Source organism: Daphnia magna, linkage group LG1 (assembly GCF_020631705.1).
Source record: "Daphnia magna isolate NIES linkage group LG1, ASM2063170v1.1, whole genome shotgun sequence".
NCBI lineage: Eukaryota > Metazoa > Arthropoda > Branchiopoda > Diplostraca > Daphniidae > Daphnia > Daphnia magna.
The window spans coordinates 12,411,463-12,436,531 of NC_059182.1; the positions used below are offsets into that span (position 1 = coordinate 12,411,463).

A 25,069-nucleotide genomic window follows, 5' to 3' on the forward strand; every position below is an offset into this window, starting at 1 on the left:
ACAAATTAAAATCGTTCTATTATTGCCGATAGTTTCAAATTGAACCCGACGAACTGCCTGAAATCGGCCATTTTGTCTACGAAGAGTAACTTGAGGATTCTAAATGCATCGCAAGTCTCTCCTAAAAAACAAAACAAAACACGTATAGCATGTTTCGGGAGCGGCACTTGAATGCTTGGCATACGAAACGAGGGGAAACCTGCCCTAAGACTGATTAGCATTTTACCACCCCCTTTTGCAGCAGCAATATTTTTCGTATGCAAGATGGAAAGTCTTTTTGTTTTTTGTTCTATCGTGAATAATAACAATATGACGGCAAACAAAAATACGGGAATTCCACTGCTGAAAAACAAAAGAAAACTCTGGTGGCAATCTGTGAAAACAAAAATATCGGTAGCTTTTTTTTGTGTGTGTGTGTGTGTTTGTCTATTCCGAAACCACACATCCAACGAGAGAAAAAGATGTCGGCCATTTCCCATCGGCTGGGAAAAAAAAAAGACAATAAAAAATATCTGTTTTAAAGAAAAAGTACTGCTGGCCCATTATCCAACCCAGACACTACGCCCGCAGGGTTTTTCTTTCTTTTACAGACGTATTTCCCACCGCCTTCTTGTTAGCCTTCCACTGTTCAAGTTCAAGGCCAAGAACAGCAGCGCCACCGCTAAAATCACCAAACAGCCAGTGTGTGTACCGAGTATTTATAATCCTAGCGAAAACAGCTTTATTATACCTATCACGATTACGAGAACCATTTTTTGTTTGTCTTCCCTTCTAGAAAATGCATCCCTCTACTGTACAGAGAACAAAAAGCGTTTCCATGCAGTCAGTCGAGAGAAAAATGTCGGTCTATCTTGTATTCGTTCCTAAATGTGTGGCTCCGTGTATGGAAGTCCATGGCAACATCTCAAAGAAACTTGTATTTTTGTGTGTGTTTCCCATATGATTGGCGCCATGTTTGTTGCCAAGTGCAACAAGAAAGGGAGAGTGAATATAAAAAAGGGTGAAACAAAAAAAAGCAAAAGTGATGATGAAGAAGACGCCGAAGGCAGAAATTGCAAAAAAATAATAAAAACGAAAACACGTCAGACAGGGATTTGGAATGGTAGACGAAAACGCGCGAAGTTACTGGGGTTCTTTAGAGGCAATTTTCTTTTCTTTTTCCACGTTATTTACGAACACAACAACTGAGAAAGAATTATAAAACTATCTGAAAAAAAAAAGAACTAAAAACATTGGCATGGACACGGATGTGGTTTTACACTTTTTAACACAGAACGAATGGTAGAGGGGAAGGAAAGAAAATTTGGAATAAAAATAGAGAATAATAACAAACGAAACCGATGAAAAGAGGTAGAGAGAGAAGAACGCCCAGGGCAGTAGCCACCGACCGAAACAAAAGAACATTTTGCGAATTTGAAGGAAAAGAAACAAGGCAAATGCTGAAAGTATACATAACCAGTTTGACTTGTGTTTTTCCCCAGAATTAAATAACGTTATTTGAATTAAACGTAAGATCCAAGATGACGACAAAAAAGAAGAATGTTCCTGAAAATGGGGATTAAAAAAAAAGAGTGGCACCAAAAAATGTAAATATCTTGTCTGGCAGCGCATGCCCCGCTTGGTGGCAGCACTTGCACCGGGGGGAAGGGGAAGCTTGGATCACCCGGCTCCGCAGTTGGAGAGTGTGCTTGAGAGCGACAGTGGCCCCCCAAGCTCAGCCCAGACTTGGTCACAAGAAAACAAAAGAGTCAGTTAAAAGTGATCGTTTTTGTTCAACATTTAGTTAAAATCTACACGAAATCACAGTGAACTAAATGAATTCGATACCGAAAGTGTTGTCATTAAGCGGTTACTAGACATTAACACCAAAAAATAAACTTATAAAGTGCCTCTTGAGTTTTCTTGTGTCGTAGCAGCAGCAGCAGCCAATATTGAAACACAAATTCAGTCGATCGCTGAGTTGAATATTCATCAACAACCTAACACCTAATACGTGATTTTACCAACATTGTCTAATTGCGTGGCGAGTAGAAACTGACAACTAAATGGTTCGCTTTCTGAGTGCTGTCCAGAAAATTGAAGTTGCCATTAGTTTGACATAACAACCTGTTGCCAACTTGAAAACAATCACATTAAACCCACAAAAAAGGAGTAAAGAACCAATTTGAAAATTGAATGAGTGAAGTGTTGTTGTGCGCGCTTTGGACCGACATCGATAAGATTAAAAAGACGACAGAGCAATAAAAACAATTTAAACGTTTCGTATTTTTCCTAGAGCAACCAGAGATAGCTAGAAGCTTCTCACAAGAAATGGAAAGCTGGGCAGAAGCTTTGGTAAGTAACAACAATCGGTATACCTTTTCGACTTTTATGGCCAGGCTTAGAAAAAAATAAAATAAAAAGGGAACCCGACCCTTTAGCTCTTGAATCAGATAAGAATTTGTTCGCCAAAGGTAGTGGGTAACTTGGTGCTCTTTGTCTGTGTGTGAAAAAGATGGCCGCGAAGGTATTACGATTTACGAAGATTTTTAAAGTTACCTCTCGTAAGTTTCCACCCTAGGAAAATGGCCATCGATTAGTAGCGTGAACTTGAACCTGATACATTTTCTGCTAGGACAAGTCACGTGTTCAGTATCTATGGTGCACCCCGTTCTCCAGATTATTGATTTGTTTCGTTTCGCTCCTTCCTCATAGAAAAAGGACAAAGTTTTCGTCTTGAAACAGATAAAGTCCTCACAAAAAAAAAAAAAGTTTGGAAACGTGAACAATGACGTCTAGTTTTCACTCGTGTCATTAAATTTGATAAGTCTAATGTTACTCTTTTTTTTTGTTTTTGTTTGACAAGGGATTGTTTTTCTACTTTGTCAGCGTAAATTGAATAGATTCAAACGTTAAGTAACGTGATAACGGTGTAACAAAAGATAACGTAGATCCCCATACAGTTCATTTTTTTTTCAATCTTGAATTATCTTCTGGTAATATCTTTTACGAGGTCAACAGGTAAGGTGTGCAATGCATTTTTTTTTTTAGCAAAAAAAAATAAAGGGAGAGAAAACGACTACACCAAGTCCTTCGTCGTGCCTTTTGGTTTCAATCCCGCAGGCTATCTTCCTTATTTTGTTTGGTAGCTTAACAATAAAGCCGGCCGAGTTCTTGAAAACAAATGTCGGTGTAGCTCTTCGTTTCGCCTCGAGCGGTTGCGGTGAGGAAGTCATCTTTAATAGGAAACAACAACCCAAAAAAAATCAAGGTTACGAGAGCCTGTTCCGCTCCCTTAATGTTGATAGTGAACGCTCGGCTAGATTTGCGAAAGAAGAAAAGTGAAAATATCGAGAGTAGTAGTGGTAACATCTGTCATCTAGTGATTAATTAGAGACTTTGATCGTAAACCGTACAATGTAATAAATAGCGGCGTATGATGCGTTCGAAATCGACAAGTAATCCTATTGTCGACTAGCCAGAAGCCAAAGCAAATAGTTGGGTGCACTACGCAAAGGTTAATTTAATCTTTGAGACAGACAGGATTGGTCTGCCGTTTATTTTCGGTTGATACATTCGAGACGGCGAGGTAAAAATCTTTGCGATCCATCTTATAATGTGGCAGTGACATACTCGTGTCTGTGATGCAGTCTCAACAAAACAATGGAACGGGGAATTTAAGCGAAACAAAAAAAATCTATTGCCTAAGAGACATGGTCGATATATTTGCATGTCTGCTCGCCCGCCTTTCCGTGATATCAAAGCGCGTTGACGTGATGTTTTGTGCGTTGCCAAACTTCTTCGCCCCCCCCCCCACACTTTTATTTATTATTTTTCACGAAATGCTATCACTACCCAATGAACACAAACTGGTGTATACGTGCCCGGCGTCTTATCTAGATTCTTTAACGAATTGTTGGTGCAAAACATTTCTCCCAACAGATTCTTGCGGCACGGTAGGTGTACCCTAGCACCCTTTTGATTTTCTTATACGCGTTTTGGTGGCACAATGAGCGTACAAATTCTCATCATCTGCCAAGATGATGACTTGCCAATTTAAAAATGAAAACATAAAAAAAAAAAAAAATGTTTACTTGACTTTCTAGTCTCGTGATTTTGTTGATTTGATTTGTTGTTGTTGTTTTCCCTGCCGTCTTGTTTGTTGCCAACCGCGGACCTGACGAACTAGTCCTAATCACGTTTAAGACATTTTTCGTGTTTTTCCTGGCGTAGATGATCAAACGTGTTTAAATTTGGAGTATATATATGAAATTGTCATTCCATGTCGGAAATATCTCCGAAAGGCATCTGCATTTCTAGAACGAAGGCACTGGAACGGGAAAAAGTTATCCGGTTGCGAAGACAGATGAGGTTCGTGAACTAAAAAATACATATATATATATATATATATTTTTTTTTTTTTTTTGGCTTTCTTTCTTCTTTTTTTTTTTCCTCATGAAAAATAGATGCCTAGTCATGCCACGTGCTTAGATTATAAGCTGTCACTACCATACATATAGTTTATCTATTTTAAATGTAAATGAATTCAGGTTGAATGAATTATTTGACGGAATATGGAAGCTTATCTATTCCGGTTTCCACTATCACCATGATGGATCGAATGGGTCTTCCATGCTGATGCAACAGAGTCATCTACTTCATAGCTCCCTCTCTTGCTCGAATATTTTTAGACTACCCAAATTATCGACCTTTTTTTTTTTTTTTAAGGAGAAAAGTTTATCGAAATTCTGCTTACCCCATTACGAAATGAGGACGGTAAAATATGCTGACAGTGTCGCTCATCCAACGTTTGTCTAACCGGAGATGATGCAACGACGCGTCGATCCCGTACAATGTGCTTGGCACCTGACTTTTTCCTTCTCCCTACCACCCCACCTCCCCCACTTTTTTTTTTTAGGTCTCTAGGTCGTCGAGTACGACCGACGTTAGATATATACTGCTTCTATGGGGATAAGGGAGTGGTGAAAGTTGGGGGGTTGAAGAGGGGAATGACTCTTTGGTATTCAAGGGCGGCGATTATTGATCGTCTGTGTGTCGCCGACGAGAGAAAATCGTTGGTGTTCACTTACGGGGGCCATAGATTCGAAGAAAAGCCATTTGGTGAGAACAGTAACCGATTCATCAGGAGCGCGTGTGTGTGTTTCGATTGATTTTGTTCCTCGTCGTTGGGTGCTGTTGATTGAGGAGGAAAAAGAATAAAGCTGCACACGGTTTGATTAGCGTTGTGCCGAAGCAGTGTTATTTTTTCTTCTTCTTTAGTGTGCGTGTTAACTACTGAATCTCGTAATGACTTGATATCTTGTTCTTGTGCAACGTAGGCCATGATGACGACGACGGAGCCCCTTTTGCTCCGCTCTGAAGTCAAGAAGGAAGAATCAGATCTCCATCATCACCATCACATGTGCGGGATGGAGGACTGTTCGCCGGCCGATAGCTCTCTCTACTCGCCCACCACTACCGGACTCCAGCTGGAGGTAATTTATATCCGTTGTTCATTGGCCTCATTCGTCTTGTTACTTGCAACATACGAACTATCGGAATCTTTTTGGGTGCGAGATTTTCAGTCCGGGATATAAAAGAAAAGGAAAACTCTAACGTGGCTCCTGTTTAATCCAATTGTTAACTTTGTGTGTGGGAGGTTATAGGAGGTTATAGAGACACACAGAGGGACACTTAGTAGCAGCGTTCAAGAATCCCCGGATTTGTTTTCTCTGATATTTGTAAGGGCCTCAGTTTATTTTTAATCCGACAGCTGAGAAAGTTATTCTGCTTCTCTTTAGATGGAATTTTTTTTTACATTTCACAGAATGTCTTAGGGGTTTTTTTTAAATTTGTGTTTGGTTTTTTTCCGCCGAAAACAAAATTCCGTATATCTCGTGACCAAGCAACTGAAAATAGCCAAAGGGAAAAAAACCAAAACATTATAGAGAAAGGCCTTAGAAAAAGTTAGTGTTCGTTGGCCTCATTTGAATCGGAAAGTGACGCCTCCCCTCACTCACGTCTTCTTGTGTGTTAATGTTCTCACTGTATCGTTGTCTAGCGTGACTACCCACAACAGGCTTATCACCCTCGATGTATGGATTCCTTCCTTTATTTTTTTTAAATCCCTTCTCTCTCCTATTTTTTTTTTTTTAAATAAAAAAGAAACTTGTAAGTGTACAAGAGTTAAATGTCATTTGTATTGCGACAAACTACGCAGCTGGAATTAAGCCAAGAAGATGAGGCAGCCAGCGGAGGATTGGGCATTGCATCGGCCTTGACTGCCAATCGTAACGGATCCTATCAGTCGACCACGTCTCCATCGATCGTCCGCTCCCTTTCCACTAGCCCCGACGAGTTGCTGGATAGTCCACCTCCACCTCCCCCTCTGTCCGATCACCGTCGTTCCTCCATTAGCGGCACAACCAAACAGCAACAACATTTCATCTGTTCTTCAACAACCAATCGAGGAACCGCTCCGGCAGCCAACAATTCGACCACACGGTCCATCATTCGCATCCAGGTTTGACTCTCTTGGGTCGATTTTTGTTTTGTTTGTTACGTTATAAAAAAAAAAGACACACACGCACACACACACACAAAAAAAAATGACATGTCGGCTGCCATTTCGCGGGCCGTGGGAGGGAGGGATGGCTGTGAGCACGGATCGATGGTCGACGCGTAGAGAGAGAAGCTGGATCTCTCCTCTTTTGTCGTGCGTATTTTCTGCCTCTATACTGATGTTGTCCTGCATTGCACGTAACAAATTCCTTATTGGGCCATCGCCAAGACACGTGTATGTCTACTCACGAAAGATCAAGACAGATGACTTGGGAAAATCAAACTTTTTAAAATGGAAATAAAATGAGTCGGTCGTCATCGTGGCGAGCACGTGTCTCCAGCTAAATATAGTTGTTGTTTTTTAGAGGGAAAGTGGGACGGTTGTTTAGGCGGTTACGTGATCAATTAAAATCCATTTACAGTTTATCGTTCGGATTGTCAACAGGCATTTTTTTTTGTTTTTGTTTTATTTATTTTGCCCCTTCCTAGTAGTAGTAGTAGTATCCATACACATACAGACACACGTCTGTTTGTTGTTACGCTAGACCTTCGATCCGGAAACGCGTACGTCATCCTGGTGTAGGGGCCTCTTGGCAAGTTGCAGCGTGAATAATGGGTTCACGCTAACAATGGCGAGTTTTTTCAGGCTGGACTGTTAAATGGTCATTGGTTGAAAGTAAACGCTCGAGATAAATGTTGCATTATTTTGCGCGGGCCAATTTACGCATTTTGACAAGCAAAGGTTTTGTTTTGTTTTGTTTTTTTAAACAAGAGACGTAATTGTTTGTTGTTTGGTTGTTTAGGAGCCAAATTTAGCAGCCGAAGAGACTGACATTTCAACCGACATATCGCCCTTGTCGAATGGACTGTGCCGTTCGATCTCTCGTTCCTATTCGAGTCCAGAGCCAGAAGACGGTGCCGATTTGGATGGTAAACAGTATGTCCAATGTTCTTCCACAACGGCACCAGTTGCCGATGAGTTCCCCAATCGCCACCGAACAGCTCAGGTATTTATATGTGAATAACTTTCTGTTTATTTTCAGTTTTACTTGGCCCCTATTTTATTTTATGGCATCTAAAAAAAACAACAACAAAGAACTGAGATCCAAAGTTGGAGCCTTCTCTATCTATTGCGGAAGGTGGGGATAGAAAAATGGGTGTTTTGAGCTGTTTCCATGCGCGCGCGCGCTTGCCCGTCTTCTTCCTATTTTTAGATGGCATAATGTGAACGATGTAGTTTATTTTCTTGTCCTATTGAGGCGAAATTCCTTCTCTAATATTAGGGGATGTCTTCATTTTCGTCACGTTAAACCAATGACCTTTCACACTTCATGTGCTTGTTAGCGGGGTGCATTTGAATATGAGGGGAGCATCTTTGGACCGGTGACAATCGCTAATTGGCATTGTACCGGTTGTTGCAACAGCGCCCCCCCTTCCATGAATTGAGCAATCTTGGTATACACAGTTACGTGTACGTCTTTTTTTGTTGTTGTTGTATAGTTGAGTATTCTAGGAAAAGAAAACGAAAGTGCAGTAATAATAAAAATAGTTGGATGAGAACCAGGAACCAGCAGCTGCATGATCATAACACTACATTTGGGGGGGTTTTCGATCGCTTGGACCTATTGTTTATTTTTAAGCATCTCTCGTCTTCGTTGTTTTCTTCCTAATGCTTCCCGACTTGTCTAAATAACATATTTTAATTTCACAAATGCAGAGTGATAATTTTAAAGACGAAGACGCTCCTAAAAGGCTGTGTCTCGTGTGCGGCGATGTTGCCTCGGGTTTCCACTATGGCGTGGCCTCGTGCGAGGCTTGTAAAGCCTTCTTCAAACGAACCATCCAAGGTAACATTAGCTCATTCTAATCTTCACTTTTGTTTCATATCAGTCTCTCGTTAAAGCTCTGATTACGATCCGAAGAGGATCGTCTTTTATTTTCATGTGAGTAGCTTCTTGCTTGTCTTTCGTTAGCTTTAAATACAACAAACAAAGCTGCGTGAGATGAGTTTCGATTATTGTCGGAGACTATCCGTTCTGTTTGTGTATTCAAGCAAGCGAGCAAAATAGAATAAGTTGGACGGTTCGATTTTCGATGAAGGAATTGAAACAAAAAAAAAAGGTCTCGTGATGAGCTGTTTTTTCTCATTTTCAGGAAACATCGAATACACTTGCCCGGCATCCAACGACTGCGAGATCAATAAGCGACGGCGGAAAGCTTGTCAGGCCTGCCGCTTCCAGAAATGCATCCGTATGGGCATGCTGAAAGAAGGCGTCAGGCTGGATCGCGTTCGTGGGGGAAGGCAAAAGTACCGACGCGTGACGCCGTACACAACAACCCCAACTTCGGCCAATTCTGGAACGCATGCCGGATCGACCGATACCAACAACGTCAATCCCCATCCCGCCAAGAAAGTATCGCTTGAAGGTATAAAGCCGATATTGCGATCAATGTTCCGTGAACAAGTTGTATTCACCATGCCCTCCCGTTTCTTTTTCTTTTTAATGCAATTTCAGATAATAAAATCCTGAGTACGTTGGGACAGTGTGAGCCCGAAATGTTGACGACGATCGACATGATATGGCCCGAAGGCGAGGCTTCCAGTATGGAACCTTCTTTGCGGATCCTTTGTACGTTGAGCGAATTGTACGACAGAGAATTGGTTGCCGCCATTGGCTGGGCTAAACAAATTCCAGGTGAAATATATTGAATTTTTTTTTTTTTTTTAACGTTGGATTCGGGCGTGTCTAGGGATTGACGTGTCCAGAATACATGCAGCCTTCCGAATCCAATTCCACTTTTATTTTTATTTTTTTGACGTGGCCCTTTTCTTCTTTTTTCTAATGGAAAAATGTCTCCTGATAAAACACGGACAGGATTCCTGGAGATGCCCCTCAACGACCAGATGAGGCTGCTGCAGACAAGCTGGCCGGAGGTCCTCACTTTGTCGCTGGCCTTCCGCTCCATTCCGTTGAACAGTACCAATCCGAAGTTACAATGGTCGGCTGACTTTGGCATGAACGAGAAGGAAGCACGCGAATGTGGCATGGAAGAGCTCTTCTTTCAGGTTGGTTTCCATCACACGAAATCTCTTTCAACGCACGCACCCATCGTTTTTTTGTTTTCTTTCTAGTTTTCTAAAACAAAAATAAACATCAATACTTTTATTTTCATTTCACGCAGTGCGTGCAAATAGCCCAGAGACTAGAACAGTTATCCGTGACCCGTGAAGAGTATTACCTCTTGAAGGCTCTAGTGTTGGTCAACTGTGACGTCCGAGTAGAGAGCATGACACACGTGAAAAAGTTGAGGGAAACCGTCCTATCTGCCCTAGCCGATTGCTCGACTGCCTTGCGGTATTGAACTTTAACTTATTTTGATTTAGCACATCTGTAATTGACGTTGCCCTTTGCTTTGTTTTTGTTTGTTTTTTGTTTTTTTGACATTTTTGCAGACAAGGCAATGGAGCCAGCCAGCAAATGCAGCATTTGCTGCTTTGCATGCCGTGCATACGGCAAGTTGATAGCTTGTTGCGACGGTTCTGGGCTCTTGTCCGTCGTGATGCACGAGTTCCAATGAACAAACTCTTTTTGGAAATGTTGGAATCGCCCTTGAGATGAACAGTTTTCGTCGTAGGTCCAAAACAAAAGTCGAAAGCATAAGAAAAGAGGGAAACGAAAAAAAAAAACAAAACAAAACCATTACACCCACGACAACTTCCCTCTACATGATCATGGTGTTACCCTTTTTAAAACGAAAAAAGGATTTAAAAAAAGGAAAAAAAATGTATAGTTTATATATACACGTTCGCATGTTTACAGCAAAACATATACACACATACACACAAAATTTGTTAACCCCCCTGTTGTTGCTGTTTTGGGGAGCAATATCTTCGTGAGTGTTGCACGCACAGAATGCACTTGCTTCGTGCTGGTCTCCCACTTCGTGTCTGTGTGTAAATACCTCTGTGCTCTGCGACACGTTCTCAAAAAAAAAAAAAAAAGAAAAAAAATATTTTAATAATAATTACATGTGATGGTAAACAAAAACACTGTTTAAATCTACAATAAATAATAATAAGAAAGAAGAAAAAAAAATCAACCCAGCATCTCCCTTGCATCGACAAATACTGAAACCAATCATCATGACAACACCCAATATATTCCCCTCCCCCCACCACCTGAAATTGTTGGCGCTATATGATAATGAAGTTATCACCACGGGCTATGCAACAGTGACTGATCTGACTGATTCCCCTTCTATTTGTTACACTCGTGTGTATCTTGGTTGTTTCAAAAATCACCCTTTTCGACCCTCTTTATAATGCGTATATTTATTTTATACCACGTTTATGCAGTTGTGTGAGTGTATGTGTGTGTGTGTGCGTTTTATTTAAAACCTTTCGTAGTCGAAATCATTGCGCGTGGTTTAAACTTTCATTTTTTTCACCTTCATCTCGTCATAATAAAATGTGAAATATTCAAGCAAATAAGGAAAAGGAAAAAAAAAAAATAAGGCGCCGTCCGTCTTCTCTCCCCCTGTCGTTTTGACTATCTATTTGTGTTTCTTTCTTCTTGTTTTTATTTGGATTAAAAAAAAAGTTAATGTGTGGATGAATTGTGAATTATTTGCGTTTCACAACCTTGTATTTTTTTTATGTTACTTATAGAAAATTGCTGAAGCCCGAGGGAATCGTGCATTTGTTTGGGGTGGCCGGTCCGCACTTTTACGCTTTTTTTTGGATAGTGTAGAGGTCGCCATATATTCGGAAAATCATCAAACCTGCTTGGAGTGGGTTGTAATGGCTTCAGGAAACTGACAACCTTGCCGCCAAAAGTATCGAGAACCGCCGAGAAAATCGCAAATGGGTGGCCAGTGGCTAGTCGTTTCCCGTCCGTTGGCTTTCAAAAAGTTTCCTCAAAGTACTCGAGTAGCTTTTATAGCCACTACTTTATGTTGTGGACTACTTTAAGCCGTCGAAAAATATGTTAGTATTTTACTATGTACATAGAGTACCTCCAATATGATGACAAAACATTTTACAAAAACAATTCAAAGAGGACATAATATATGCTGACTGAGCAGGCACTAGGTGGCTGTCGTGCTGTCTCACGTAAAAGATGGGCGTCTTGTCGATGTATTTCAACGTCATGGTCGTTCCGTTTTGTTGTCTTCTTTTTTCCCCAGCATAAACGATATGCCTAAGGCGAATCGTAGTGGCCAATTGTGTGTCTGCGTGATCAGCAAAGATGGTTCTGTCGATAAATCAATACCGGCTTCTGCGCGACATCTAAGCCCCCTTGAGCAATAGATTGTCGTGAGATGGGACGAGACAACAAAAGACAGGAGACATTTTCCTGACCAGAAAGGGTTGCTCATTAAAATTGCGTGTGTGTTTTCATGGATTTCCGTTGCAAATGCACTCGTGCTTTCTGTCAAGTTCACCAACTATGTTGGCATACTAGACGATGTCGAACCCCACAGCAAGCTCGTTCGTTGAACTGGCATACACGTGAGGAATATGCAACATTTGTTATGAACATAGATTGGGTTGTTTATTTATAGGTTTTTTTTCCCACTAAAGAAGAATAGCCTCTATTTTCGTCATCGTAGTTTTTCCGCTGTTGTCTTTTTTCGAGGGCGGTATGATGATATATCGATGAGGAAGCGGTTACTTGACAATTCAAAAATAGGCGTTGCCAAGATGCTGTTGTTTACGACAGCAGTAAATTCATTAGTCTTGCAGTTGCAGCAGACACACACACAAAAACAATACTTTTTTCTATCGAGTTTCGAATTTCGATTTTGGAAATTTTGGAAACGAAGAGCTTCTAACCCGTGGTTAGAATAGGCTTAATGTAAAGCTCGTAGTCGTTTGCATAGCGTCTGCTTCTGGCCGGAAACTAAGTAAGGAAAGAATAGCCTTACAACGTGCTAGGAGTTAAACGTAGGGTTGACGCGGTTTTGTTTTAACCTAGTTGAACTATTCGGTTGACAGTTGTAACTTGTTGCGGCTCCTGTTATTGGACGCGATATCTTATATCATAGCATTTAGCCAGTATGGGAGTTCCAGCTTTTTTTAGATGGCTGACACAGAAATATCCTTCTGTTATTTGCGATTGCATCGAAGACAAGGTAAACACCGTTCACTGTTTTCTAACAATACATACCAACGCATATTAATAGTGTGTCAAAATATCGATTCTGGTAGGTAAGAACGACGCAAGATGGAACACGATTGCCAATTGATTCTTCAAAGCCAAACCCAAATGGTGTTGAATTTGATAATCTCTACCTTGACATGAATGGCATTATCCATCCTTGCACGCATCCTGAAGACAGGTAAATTCATTGGCTTTTCTTAAGCACACTGTTGTTCAATTTATTCACCTATTACTTGCAGACCAGCTCCCAAGAATGAGGACGAGATGATGGTTGCCATTTTTGATTGCATCGACAGAATGTTTTCCATTGTACGGCCAAGAAAGTTGCTATACATGGCAATTGATGGAGTTGTAAGTCTAGCTTTTCAAACAACTGAAAGAATGTTTTGATCAATTTTGTTGCTTAGGCGCCCCGAGCTAAGATGAACCAACAACGTTCCCGCCGTTTCAGAGCTTCCAAAGAAATTGCGGAGAAGGTACTAACTATAGCTAACGTTCGCGAAAGTCTTCAGGCAAGAGGTGCATACGTTCCTTCAGAAAAAGACAAAGGGGAGCATTTCGACAGCAATTGTATTACACCGGTAATATTCGATTTACTTGGTATTAATTTTCTGAGGTTACAGTTCAGTTGTCGGTCTTATAGGGCACACCCTTCATGCATCGACTGTCAGCATGCCTCCATTATTACGTCCATGATAGGCTACGCAATGACCCAGGATGGAAAAATATTTCCGTGATTCTCTCGGACGCAAACGTACCTGGCGAAGGGGAGCACAAAATCATGGACTACATCAGAAGACAGCGAGCACAGCCCAGTCATGATCCAAATACGAGGCATGTGTTATGTGGTGCCGATGCCGATCTGATAATGTTGGGTCTAGCGACACATGAAGCTAGTTTCACAATCATTCGGGAAGAATTCAAGCCAAACAAACCTAGACCATGTGAAATCTGTAATCAATTAGGTATTTTTCATTTTTCAAATTCTCTTTCACGCATTGAATTTCAAAGTAAGGTTTTAAAATTTAAATATCATCAAGGACACGACTTGAATGATTGCCAAGGAGCTGAGCGCGAAAAATCTGGAGAACACGATGAAATAGGTCCAAACATAGCGGCAGAACAGAATTACATTTTCGTTCGCCTCTACGTCCTTCGGGAATATTTGGAAAGGGAGCTGAGTATGCCAAACTTGCCGTTCGAGTACGATCTAGAGCGAGCCATTGACGATTGGGTCTTCATGTGCTTCTTCGTCGGCAATGACTTTTTACCTCATCTTCCATCATTAGAGATCCGCGAAGGTGCTATTGATCGGCTGGTTACGCTATACAAGGATTGCGTGTACAAGACCAAGGTAAGATCCTCTTATTTAAAAAAAAATACTCTGTTTCGCTCAAGAGATGAATTTGTTTATTTGTATCACAGGGATGGGTAACAGATAGTGGTTTTGTTAACTTGGAGCGGGTTCAAGTTATCCTCGCACAGCTCGGCCGTGCTGAAGATGAAATATTTAAAAAGCGTCAACAGGATGAACTTTCTTTTAGGTATGGCATATAAAGCTAACATAGGCGAAAAATCAAAGTTATTTTAATTGGCAAACATTCATTTTACAGACAGCGTATGAGAAACAAAAACAGGAGATTTGGCGGGGGTGGAGGAAGTCGTCCAGCATTTTTGCCTCAAGGCCAGTTTGCTCCCCGTCCAGTTGGCAGAGAATTCAACAATCCCAGTATCACCAATGCTCACCAAGAAATTCTTCAAGGTCGCCGAAATCAAGTGCAAAACACACAAGCTGCCATCGAGTTGAGAGCAATGTTACGTTCATCGGTAGCTACCTGATAATCTTATATTTTTAAGCTTTGTTTTTTAAATCTTTATTTCAAATCTTATTAGACGGAAGACGTTGAAGTCGTAGAAAAGGTGGAAATTGTACAAAAAACAGGTGCCTCTAATTTGGTTAATGGTCAAGGAGGTGGAATCAAACGCAAAAGAGAGGATGACGACGAGGACGATTTTAGCCACGACGAAGTGCGCCTGTGGGAAGATGGTTTCAAAGACAGATACTACGAGAGCAAGTTTGCTGTGTCGCCGACTGATGAAGAATTCCGTTCAAAAGTAGCTCTGGAGTACGTCAGAGGCCTCTGCTGGGTACTCCAGTACTATTATCAAGTAATTCAAGTCTTTCAAGCTAACAAGAGAATGTCTTGACATATAATTTCTCCTCTTTAGGGTGTACCATCGTGGAAGTGGTACTTCCCCTACCATTATGCTCCATTTGCTTCTGACTTCCAGGACATATCGTCAGTGAAAACAGTTTTCAAAAAAGGAACAAAACCGGTAGGACAGGGATCATATTTTTGAATCGTGCTTTTCGGATATTTACTAATAACAAATTATTGCAGTTTCGCCCGCTAGAACAGCTGATGGGTGTCTTCCCTGCTGCTAGTCGTTCGCATGTTCCTCGGCCTTGGGCAGAACTGATGGTCGACCCCGTAAGTCACTTTATCAATTTTAGGTTATACAACAGACGTCATCATCACATAACCTCCTTTCCATCGTGTCATCAATTTTCAGGAATCGCCAATCATCGATTTTTATCCGGAAGACTTCAAAATCGATTTAAATGGAAAGAAATTCGCCTGGCAAGGTGTAGCTCTTCTTCCGTTCGTTGATGAAAAACGACTTAAGAAAGCTGTTAAATCTCTTTTTAATGAACTGACGGAAGACGAAAGTGAGTCGTGTAAACTATTTTTTTTTGTTTTGTGGTTTGTCGTAACTCTTTGCTTGCTTACAGAGCGGAGGAATTGCCTAGGGGAGAACCAATTCTTCGTAGGGAAACACCACAAGGGCTACGACTTTTTGCGAGGTCTTGCTAGCGAGACTTCTTCTGGAGAAGAGTTGCAAATGTATCAGATGGAGCCGTCGTATTTCGACGGCATTTCGGGCACAGTTCTTGTTTCAGATAAATGTGTCGGAGCGGGAGAGTAAGTTGTTGTTGAATTAAAACAAAATTCTGCATTTAACTAATTCTTTAAATTTATTCGCAGGTCTCTTGAATCTCCAGTACGAGGATTGGAGCCCATCTATGATTGCCATGTCGTTTGGTAAATTTCGTTCTCGATTTTTGCGTGTGTGGAAATTACTGACATATTATTCTTGGCTCTTGAAAATAGCTTAGATTACCGCGACCCAATGCCAGAGGATAGTGACTTCAAATATCCTGCATGTCGCTTACCTGGTGCCCAGTGAGTAACAATTCAGAAATGTTATGAAAAAATGGTTCCAATTAATTCCCTTTTTTCTGTAACAGAGCTCCTGCTCCGTCGCTGAAGCCGCAAGATTTTGAAGAATCAAGCAATGGACCTTGGAGACCGCAAGTTGGAATGTCACGCTCAACCCAAAGAGGAAGTCTCCATACGGCTGGTCATCGAATGTTAGGGTAAGTTTTCACATTGACCTCTCCTTTGAGGTTCTAAAACAGGAACGTTTTCTGAGTGTCAAAGTTTATTGTGTTTGAAATAGACATCACAGTCGACCAAGACCCTATACTCCTTCACCATTTCCACCAAGAGGACCTCGTCCGATGGGAGGACCTATGGCTTCAGCAGCAGCGTATTTTGATTCTCCGGATCAGCACCAGATGTCACGGGGAGACCATCGCGGAGGTAAAATAAGCATTTTTATCTTCTACGCGTTTTTACTTCTTCGTCTGGTTAAGAACAATTTGCAAATCATCGTGTGGGTAATTGGCTCATAGGTGGAGCGTAGTTGACATATAGGTTGTCGGAACATCTGCGAAGGATTGTGAGATTCGTTGCACAGAGGGGGGAGGGTGAATTTCTGAGAGATTGTGGCTAACTACATGGGCGTGCAACACCCCTCAAATTGGTGTTTGCTGTAGGTCCCATGCATTCCGAAGAATTTTTGTAAAGTTTTACTTTTCTCAACCTTTTTACGAGTTAAGGTCTGGAAAGGGGAGGCAGAGTTACCTAGTAAAGTATGCCCACTTAAGGTCATCGTAGTTTGAGATGTGCTGATTTTTTTTTTTTTCTTCATTCTTTTGTCGTGGCCTTCATGTTTTTGGTCAAACTCGTGTTCATTGGTTTTTCTAAAACCGTACCTTGATTCTATTCAAGACTCGATGATCGAAAGGTAAACTGTCACCCCTCCCTTTTAACCTGTCAGAAGTCATAACACATCTTCATCCAACCCTTTTTTTTTTTTTTTTCCTTTTCAAACTCTTTTCTTTTTCAATTTTTTCTTCTTCTTCAAAATGTCGTCAATCGAGATAGCTAGCGCTATTCATAGCGCTTGAGAAAAGGTGGACAAGAATCGAAGAATCACCATGGAATGCGGGCTGGTTGTTTTTCTTTGAGATCTGACAAATCACGGATTGGTCCATTCCCATAGAACACTCATCAAAGAGCGTTCGACTAGGACAGTGGGGTTTTCTCTACGTTCTATAACTGAGATATTTCAAACGAAAGAATAGCGTCCAAGAGAAGGAACAAACGTGAAGGGAATGTTGTTTTTATAAAGGATGTGACGATAGTTGGGTAGGGACTTTTACTGCTGCGTGTGGACTAACTGTTTGATGTTGTGGCGAAGGGAAATGGGCATGACGCAGCAAGTTAGATAGTCCAAATAGAGAACAATCTCGATTTGTGAATGTTGGGGCTATCAAGCACGTTCATCTTCAACATCATTTTAAAAAATAATAATATTCAATTCGTATTTCGGGAGACTTGCACGGTTTTTGATCTAGTTGGCTATTTTTTTATTTCTCTTTCTCTCTCTGCCATATGTAGAAAGGGCAAAGGAAAAAAAAAATGCAATCGATGTTTTGGTGTTGGGTTTTGTCATCCAAGTCATTCGGCTATCCATTTGCGTTGGAGGGAGAGAGATAATTCGTCTATTGTGCACGCGACTCCCTTTACCACCTCCCCTCCTTTTTTTTCTTCTTCCTCCGCCGTTGTGTAGAGGCGGCGAGGATGCGCTTCTCTATTATGATGCGCAACGCCCCATTTAGCTCGATAGTATTTAATCGCAGGAGCTTTGAAAACTGCGTGATTGGCACTGATTGTTGTGTCGTTTGCCAAGTTACTACCACACACACGTCACTTGTACATGAACGACGAGCAAACGGGTTTTTAAATGCGCGTGTTTATCAAATCAGTTTGCGTTTTTTTCTTTTTTAACATGTACACCAGACGTTTCTGACGTTTCATTTCACCTCAAATCGTGAACAGCACGACCGCAATGCTGTTCTCGACGTGTAGTCATGAAAAGCTGATTTTTTTAAAATGAGAAAAAAAATATGATAATTCACTTGGATAAACTGTACTACCTGGTCGAGAGGAATTGGAGAAGGAAATCAAAGTTTCATTTTTCAAGGCTCTTTAGACTGTTGGTTGCATTCGTGTGTATGTGTCAACACGGAACAAGGCGTAAGGCCAAAGAAAAGAGGAATCGGTTATGTACACTATGCCCAACAAAGGCGACCGATAAGATTTTTTTTTTTTTTCAGCGCATTTCTGTGTGCGTGTCTCTAAAAAAAAAAACAGAGACAGACAGACAGACTCGGGAGGAGTAGTAGCAGCAGCAGCAGCAATTGTGTACGGTTGAGGGAACTAAAGAAAGCGTCACGTTTCGCTTCTTGAAGCCAACGACGAGCAGCTCCTCTTCTAGGAGATGGAGGCTGGTATATATATGTGACGACGAAGCTGCTGCTGCTGCTACTACTACTACTACCCTCCTTTTTTTTTCTTTTCTCGAGGAGCGCGCTCACACGCACACAAGACCCCCAGAAGCAGCCAAGTCCTCTTGAGAAAGGGAGTAATTCAGGTGGCCTTTATCTTCCTCTCTGCCCATCTCCCGCACGTTACCCGGGCAACGGGAGCACGTCGCGCACATCGTTTGTCGAAAGCACTCGCCACTCCAGCATCCACTCGTGCCTTCCTTCTTTTTATATATGACGTCGATTCTTTCTTTTTCGTAGTCCGCCAACTAGACGAAGAGACACAGAAGATAGAAGGGGCGAGTTTCGTTCATTTTGATTTTTTCCCTGCCAGCCAGTCGTCTCATTTGCCGAGATATTCTCTCGGCTGCCTCTCGACTATCTCGGCTTTTTAATCATTCATCGATTGTCTCTTTTTCAATCCTTAAAATGCACTCGGGATTATCTATTCCATTGACAGTGCTCGAATGCAGTTTTATCAATCACCATCTTGTTCACGAACGCCACCCCCAATCAGCTTGATAGTGTTTCGTGAGAGGCACACACATCGCTAATTGAAGCCTTTACTCGATTACGGGTATTTTAATATTTAAAAAAATAATAATAATTTTCCAGTGCGATTGGTTTTGGAGAAATTTGTTGTACCCCCGAGTTAAGTGTTGACTTGGTTGATTTTCGGCTTGTTGAATTTTCTTGCGTAGCTTGTCACAAACTTGTTTTCTGTTTTCTTTCTTATTCCCATCATCCCTTGCTTTCATCATTTTAACGAATTCCGTCCGTTTTTTTTTATTTGTCATGTTAGGGCGAACACAATTGCATTTATTTTATTTCTTTTCTTACGTTAAGAAAAATACGACTGCGTTCGTCGTCACCGTTGTTTGAAGTTTGGGCCGCGTGTTTGAAGTAGTTCCTAAAGTAAAGTGTCGACGCATTTTTTATTTATCTGTTTATTTTTCTCGTATTTTTTTGGGTGATGTTGAGTGACTTGTCATCGTGTTGCGACCATATTCTCGCCCTTTTCGATGATGATTGCTGAATGAGTCGGCCCTGTTCGTACAACACTCCAGTTGTCACGGAACTTGTCACGTCCATACTGCGTCCCAGCTGCGCGAACGGTCTTAAACTTGTGCGTTGGCGGTTTTTTTAGACGTCATTCGGATCGCATACTTGTAAATGTATAAAGGGCGCACACAAACTGACAAGTTTACTGTTCGTGGGTCGGGAGAGGGAAAAAGAACGAACAGTTGTGATGACGGAGACGAATTATCCATGGCCGGAACCCCCCTCTCAGTCTTTCTCTGTATGCGCTTATGACTAGGGAGGATATCTTATGTTATGCATAGCAATGGGATAAGAAAATATATATATTGTACTGTAATTTTTGTTTTTTTTTCTTGATGCCATGACCATTTAAATCTTCTTTTTCCCTACGTCCTTCTGATGTGTCGGGAGGGACAAAAGACGTCGTCGTACAGAGGCCTCTCTAGTCGAGGATGTGAGAAAGAATAGAATAACGAGAAATATTGAATGTTTTTTCCTCCCTTCTCGTCGTCCACACTCAGTTCTCGGGAATTGTTTGGTTGCAACTGTTAGAAGTGTCTTGAGCTAACTGTATTATCCACACCGTGGAGGTCACTCTCGATGAACCTGTAACCTGAAGTTGCTTTTGCGCCAGAAACCTGCCTGGGTACATACATGGGTGTGGGCTCAAAACTGACAACAATTACCACAGTTCCTCTTGTTGGTACACACACTGACATTTATTTTTTATTTTTTTTTTTGTAGTACAGTTAAGTCCACTTTCTTGTTAGTAAGAACCTATTGATCGGTAGGGGGGGGGGCACCAGTGCACAAGAAAAAGAAGAGGAAGGTGTCAGGTGATGGGTTGTGTGTGTATGCTCTTGTGTTATGCACTCGCTGAAGGACAGTTCGAGGACCATTTTTTTCTCCCCTTTTCAACATTGCCAATTTGTTTACTCAACCACTCGTTATCTTTGCTTGCGAGGTCTTGACAAAAACAGAAAGATCGAAAGAGGGCGAGGTTTTTTTTCTCACCCCCTCCATTTCACTCAATGGGATTTTTTTTTTTTTTACGGTGAGGATATGGAAAGGGATGATGACCTGTCTGTGAATGTTCGGTAAAAGAAGAAAGAAAAAAAAAAAGATGAAAATTCATGTTTACTTTGATGATGGGAGCGAAATTTTCGAATGATGCGTTAAAGACTGAGCCCCATGAAATCCTGGGAAATCTTTCGTCTGGGAACTGCGGGAAAACAAAAAACTGGGAACGATGATGTTGAGAGAAATCGTGAAACTTGTCGACTGTGATAGATTTTCGCAGTCTAATAACTTGCAGTTGTAGTGATTCGATATGTATCGCCATCGAGTTGCGCAGGAATGATCGTTTGACTGGTTTCGAATGAAAATCTAGCCCACTGCACTGCATATAAAGGAATTTTACATTATGTAAAAAAGGGGGGAATTCGAATGTGGGGGAATTGCGTTTACGAGTGGGGGCCCAAGAAGTGTGTGGTAATGAGGGTGGGAAAGCAAAAAATAAAAAACCGGGGGGGTTGGCTACTGTGGGGGAATGTATGAGGTCATCGTCAATAGCGAAATAAAGAAATTTGAATATGTGTGTGTGTGATAGTGGTGTATAGGCTGTACCTTGGGATCTCCAAATATGTTGGTTGGTTATTGAAGACTTTTCGTTTCTTTTGTGCGCTGATGTCTTGAGTGTGTTGTCTTTCCCGTCTAGAAAAGAATTGAGTGGCGAGGGGGTCATAAGAAAAGAGGAAGGGCTAGTTTTGATGGCCAACAATGGGCCAGTTCGACCGGAGAAGTTTTTTTTTTTTTTTTTAAGGAATGCCCTGGCCAGTGTGTGTACCCCGCCCAGTAGCGAATTCCACTGGTAGAGCTGCTGCTTGCTTCAAGTAGTAGCGCAAGTCACCTGAGTAAACGCTGTCTCTCTTCTTCCTTCTCTTCCCCTTCGATCGTGCCCTCTTGTTCGCTTGTTGTGTTGACGAGGAACCTTTTCTTTCCTATTTCCACCTTTGCTGTGTGTGTTGTTATTTATCCCGCACTCTTCGCCCCTCCTTCGCGCGTCTTGTTGTATATATATATTTTTTTAGGGGCCCTTTTCATCATTCCTCTATCGCTTTATATTCATCGAATAATGTCTGATACCACAGCACAAAAAAAAATATAGTAGGGAAAATAAAACGTATCGGTCAGCTGAACCGCAGTGAAATATCTTTTTTTTTTTTTTCCAACAGCTGTTCTTCCCTGTTGAATCGTTAGCATAATAGGACTTGCTTCTTCTTCGTTTTCTTAAGATTTTCCCTTCCGTTTTTGGGTCCGAGTGTTGGACGTAGGAAGAAGAAAAAAAAAACGATGGGGTGAGAGAACAGAAGGGAGATATTCTCGTGTGGCTCTTTTGTTGATTCTATTTGTATATCTTCCTCTTCTTCGCGTGGCTCTAACCTCTTCTTTACCTATTTGTCGTCACATTCCACGCGTGCCTGTCAGACGTTTAACAACAGCATTAAAAGAAGAAAAGGGGGAGAAATAAAGAACGAATGAGAGAGAGAGAGAGAGAGTGAAAGAATTGTTGGTAAATACTCTATCAGCTCTCAATCGGATGATCACTGCTTTTCTTGCACATTTCCTAGCTTCTTTTTTTTTTCTACAACCTCTCATTTTGGGTTATCCTCCGTGATCGGGAACAACTTGTCCTTCTCTTATCCCGCTGCATTCAAATTAGAAAAATAGTAATCATTGTTTTCTTCTGTAATAAGAATCTCTTGAAGTGTCAGTTTTTAAATTTTGTTTTTTTGTTTCTTTCTCTAAAAATTTTGTTTTGTCTTGTTGATTTCAATTTGTATTCGTTCTTTTGTTCAAGAGTTTCACTTCTTGAGTTGGCCTTCATCCTTTTCCTTTTCTCTTTTGTCTGTGCTATGATGACAGTTTTTGCTTCTGGTTCCCTCTTGAAATCGCGTTTGCCCATGCGTCGTCAGCTCCGCGATTATTACATCGGGTCACATCCGTATTACGCATAGGACCCACTCTGCCCTACTAATGCCCTTTTTTTTTTTGTTCCACTACTGTTGAGCTCTTCTACCTCCTTCTCATCTTCCGTATATATTTAAGTCAATCGACAAATTCCTTTCGCCATTTGATTCGATGTAATGGCGGCTCTTTTTTTTTTCCCCTCTGAAAACGAGAACTTCATTTTCATTTCTCGTCCGTCCGTCCGTCCGTCCTTTTCCAATCTATCAAAAAAAAAACTGATACGTTTGGGTGATCTCAATTCGTGACGGTGTTTGTTTTCGACGATGGATACGCGAGCCAATGATTAGTCATTGGAAACGGCCTAGGCCATATGAACTCGTCGCATCGGCTCGTCTGACGAATTCTTTATTCCTCATTTTTGACTCTTTTCATGTCGATTATTCAGGACGAGGTCGAGGTGGGCACGATGATTGGAATCGATCAAACGATCAAGGTCGATCGAGTTGGGGTGGAGGAGGCGGTGGAGGAGGCGCAGCCTATCCTCCCCCCAGCGACTACCATAGACAACAGCAGCATCACGGACGCGGCGGATACGGCTACGATCAACCAAACAGGTAGGCCATTGTCATCCTTTTGTCCAATATATTTTCGATTATCTCGCATCGCAAAGAGAAGGGCAGAGATGTGCTCACTTTTAATCTTGTTTGTAAGAAGAGAACCCTCCCCCCGACGGAAAATCTTGTCAAAAGATTAGATGTTGTAATTCAGTAGTACCAAAGAACTACTTTTTTTTTGTGTTGTGTCCGTGTGTGTTTTTTTTTATATATATTGCAAACGAGATGGTTGTGTGCACGTGTCGATGCGCCCGGCATCATCATTCCAGTCGGTGGAGGGTTAAAAAAAAAAATTGAGGAATGACAAAGGTTTCTGTTGTCCCCTCGTTGTAATGAACGTGATTTTCTGCATCTTTCAATTAATTCAAACCGCGCCTCCCTTTATGATTGTGTGTTGTATACAATAATCACAGAGCTAATGGGCTTGCGGGGGGGGGCGATTGAGACAGGGTACCGACACAAAAACTTCCCACAGTTTGACAGCGACATTTACAATGCGTCTAAGGTAGTGCCAGAGAAACAGGACAAAATGATTTGATGGGGGGAGGGGGAGTCAAAGAGAAAACATAAAAGCCAAAAAAAGGGGGTAAAAAAAAAAAAAGATGGGCGACACGTTGCGCAGCGGGGGAGGAAAAGCTGTTCTGATGATAAGTCACGTTCTACTTTGTTTTATTTTTTATTTAATCGCTGGAAGAAAAAAAAATGCCGTCGTTTGTCACCCGAGTTAGTTTTTGCGTTTTTCTTTCTGTGACTGGTGGTGTGTGCATTTCCCTTGAATCAAAAATTAGCGTCGAGCAATGACCAATTATAAAAATTTAATTGAAATGGGAAGTTGAGTTTATTTTTGTTGGACAAAATCGATCGAGCGGACGCTTGGGAACTGATGCGTTGACGAACCCGCATCCGATCCAGATCACGGGAAGTTCTGTATTTTTCATCAACCGTGTCCTTCTTCCCCTTCCGTCCATCCTTTACACTAAAAAAAAAATACTTTCCTCTTCTTTGGCTATTTGCTATCTCAAACGTAATCAAAGACACGCGTGAAAGCCTTTCCTCCTCTTTTCGAATGTTGTATTTTTTTATTTATTTAGAACATTTCCGATTACGTTTTTCCATTTTTTTTGTTAATTTGCAAGATTTCCTTCCGTTTCCGTCGCCAGATTCAGTGGTCCACCTGCAACGAGTAACGTCCGCGGCGGAGGCATCGGTAATAATTACGGTCCCCGTCCGCGCGGCGGCTTCCAGCAGGGACCTCCACAACGACCTCCTGGTCCTCCACCTCCACCTCGGGTAAATGCAAATTTTTGTTTCACTTTCTTTGTGCCGTCTTCCTCTTGTTTACAACACGACGGACGGTAGATAGTGTTTGTCGAACCCCATCACACGTACTAGAAATAATGTTCGTTGATTGTCACGTACGTGTTTCACTTTTTCTTTTTTAAACGTCGTTATCATACCTTGTGAACTGCACTTTGTTTGCAAATGGGTGAGTGACAGGATACGCGCGTAGATTGTCATGATTTTTTTTTTTTCGCTCCATGTTTCGAGAGTCTCTTCTGTCCAACTCTTTCTAATCATGATCTTTTTATTTTTATTTTTTTCCTTTTTTTGTAATGCGCTGAAACCAGGGGAACGCTCCGCCATCAACTGGATACGGTTACTACACTTCCGGTTACCAGGGGAAAAGATTTTAAAACAAAGGTTAAAACTAACTTCATCACGTCGTTTGAATTTCATTGAATAAAAACCAAATAAAAAAAAAAAAAGGGAAATGACTTAACGCAATGACAGTGACACAATTTAAATTTGATGTAATGTTAAAATTCTGCGTAATAACATACACTTAATTTTCATACTCGTCGTTGATCGGATTAATGTTGATTGAATTATCCGTTCTCCTCCCCCCCCATGTTTTCATATTCTTTAGCTGTTCCCGTGTCTTGCGTCAACAGTAGTCCCGTGTCAACAGCCAAAGTCGTGGTGGCTGTTTGGGTTAATTCGAA

The 25,069-nt window shown here is 41.4% G+C and overlaps 2 protein-coding genes across 4 annotated transcripts; both read left to right on the forward strand.

The window, feature by feature from the left end:
- Window positions 1–1,662: 1,662 nt before the first annotated feature.
- Window positions 1,663–11,151, forward strand: LOC116934394 (steroid hormone receptor ERR1). Of its 2 annotated transcripts, XM_032941938.2 has the most exons (10): window positions 1,663–2,334; window positions 5,319–5,474; window positions 6,200–6,502; window positions 7,344–7,547; window positions 8,258–8,387; window positions 8,695–8,967; window positions 9,057–9,236; window positions 9,417–9,607; window positions 9,724–9,896; window positions 9,995–11,151. In XM_032941938.2, exons 1-10 carry the CDS (start codon window positions 2,311–2,313, stop codon window positions 10,158–10,160), a joined length of 1,800 nt encoding a protein of 599 aa, XP_032797829.2. In that variant the 5' UTR covers window positions 1,663–2,310; the 3' UTR covers window positions 10,161–11,151. The 2 variants fall into 2 exon arrangements, with proteins under 2 accessions (XP_032797829.2, XP_045036908.1); XM_045180973.1 differs by lacking the exon at window positions 6,200–6,502.
- Window positions 11,152–12,425: 1,274 nt separating this feature from the next.
- Window positions 12,426–24,927, forward strand: LOC116934378 (5'-3' exoribonuclease 2 homolog). 2 transcript variants are annotated; one of them, XM_032941925.2, is made up of 20 exons: window positions 12,426–12,675; window positions 12,752–12,882; window positions 12,944–13,055; window positions 13,112–13,285; window positions 13,348–13,669; window positions 13,745–14,058; window positions 14,130–14,248; window positions 14,318–14,531; window positions 14,598–14,873; window positions 14,934–15,041; window positions 15,107–15,196; window positions 15,279–15,435; window positions 15,499–15,688; window positions 15,752–15,808; window positions 15,878–15,949; window positions 16,015–16,143; window positions 16,227–16,369; window positions 22,898–23,066; window positions 24,203–24,356; window positions 24,695–24,927. In XM_032941925.2, the coding sequence occupies exons 1-20, from the start codon at window positions 12,601–12,603 to the stop codon at window positions 24,758–24,760; spliced, it is 3,072 nt and encodes a 1,023-aa protein (XP_032797816.2). In that variant the 5' UTR covers window positions 12,426–12,600; the 3' UTR covers window positions 24,761–24,927. The 2 variants fall into 2 exon arrangements, with proteins under 2 accessions (XP_032797816.2, XP_032797822.2); XM_032941931.2 differs by having other exon boundaries at window positions 24,227–24,356.
- Window positions 24,928–25,069: the final 142 nt, after the last annotated feature.

Excerpts from the sequence above, each read along its gene's own strand:
- LOC116934394 (XM_032941938.2), top strand. The coding sequence starts at position 2,311 with ATGGAAAGCTGGGCAGAAGCTTTG. Across the intron at positions 9,237-9,416 it reads CTGGGCTAAACAAATTCCAG|GATTCCTGGAGATGCCCCTC; the intron begins GTGAAATATATT and ends AAACACGGACAG. Across the intron at positions 9,897-9,994 it reads GATTGCTCGACTGCCTTGCG|ACAAGGCAATGGAGCCAGCC; the intron begins GTATTGAACTTT and ends ACATTTTTGCAG.
- LOC116934378 (XM_032941925.2), top strand. The coding sequence starts at position 12,601 with ATGGGAGTTCCAGCTTTTTTTAGATGGCTGACACAGAAATATCCTTCT. Across the intron at positions 13,670-13,744 it reads TGAAATCTGTAATCAATTAG|GACACGACTTGAATGATTGC; the intron begins GTATTTTTCATT and ends AATATCATCAAG. Across the intron at positions 15,950-16,014 it reads TGTCGCTTACCTGGTGCCCA|AGCTCCTGCTCCGTCGCTGA; the intron begins GTGAGTAACAAT and ends TTTCTGTAACAG.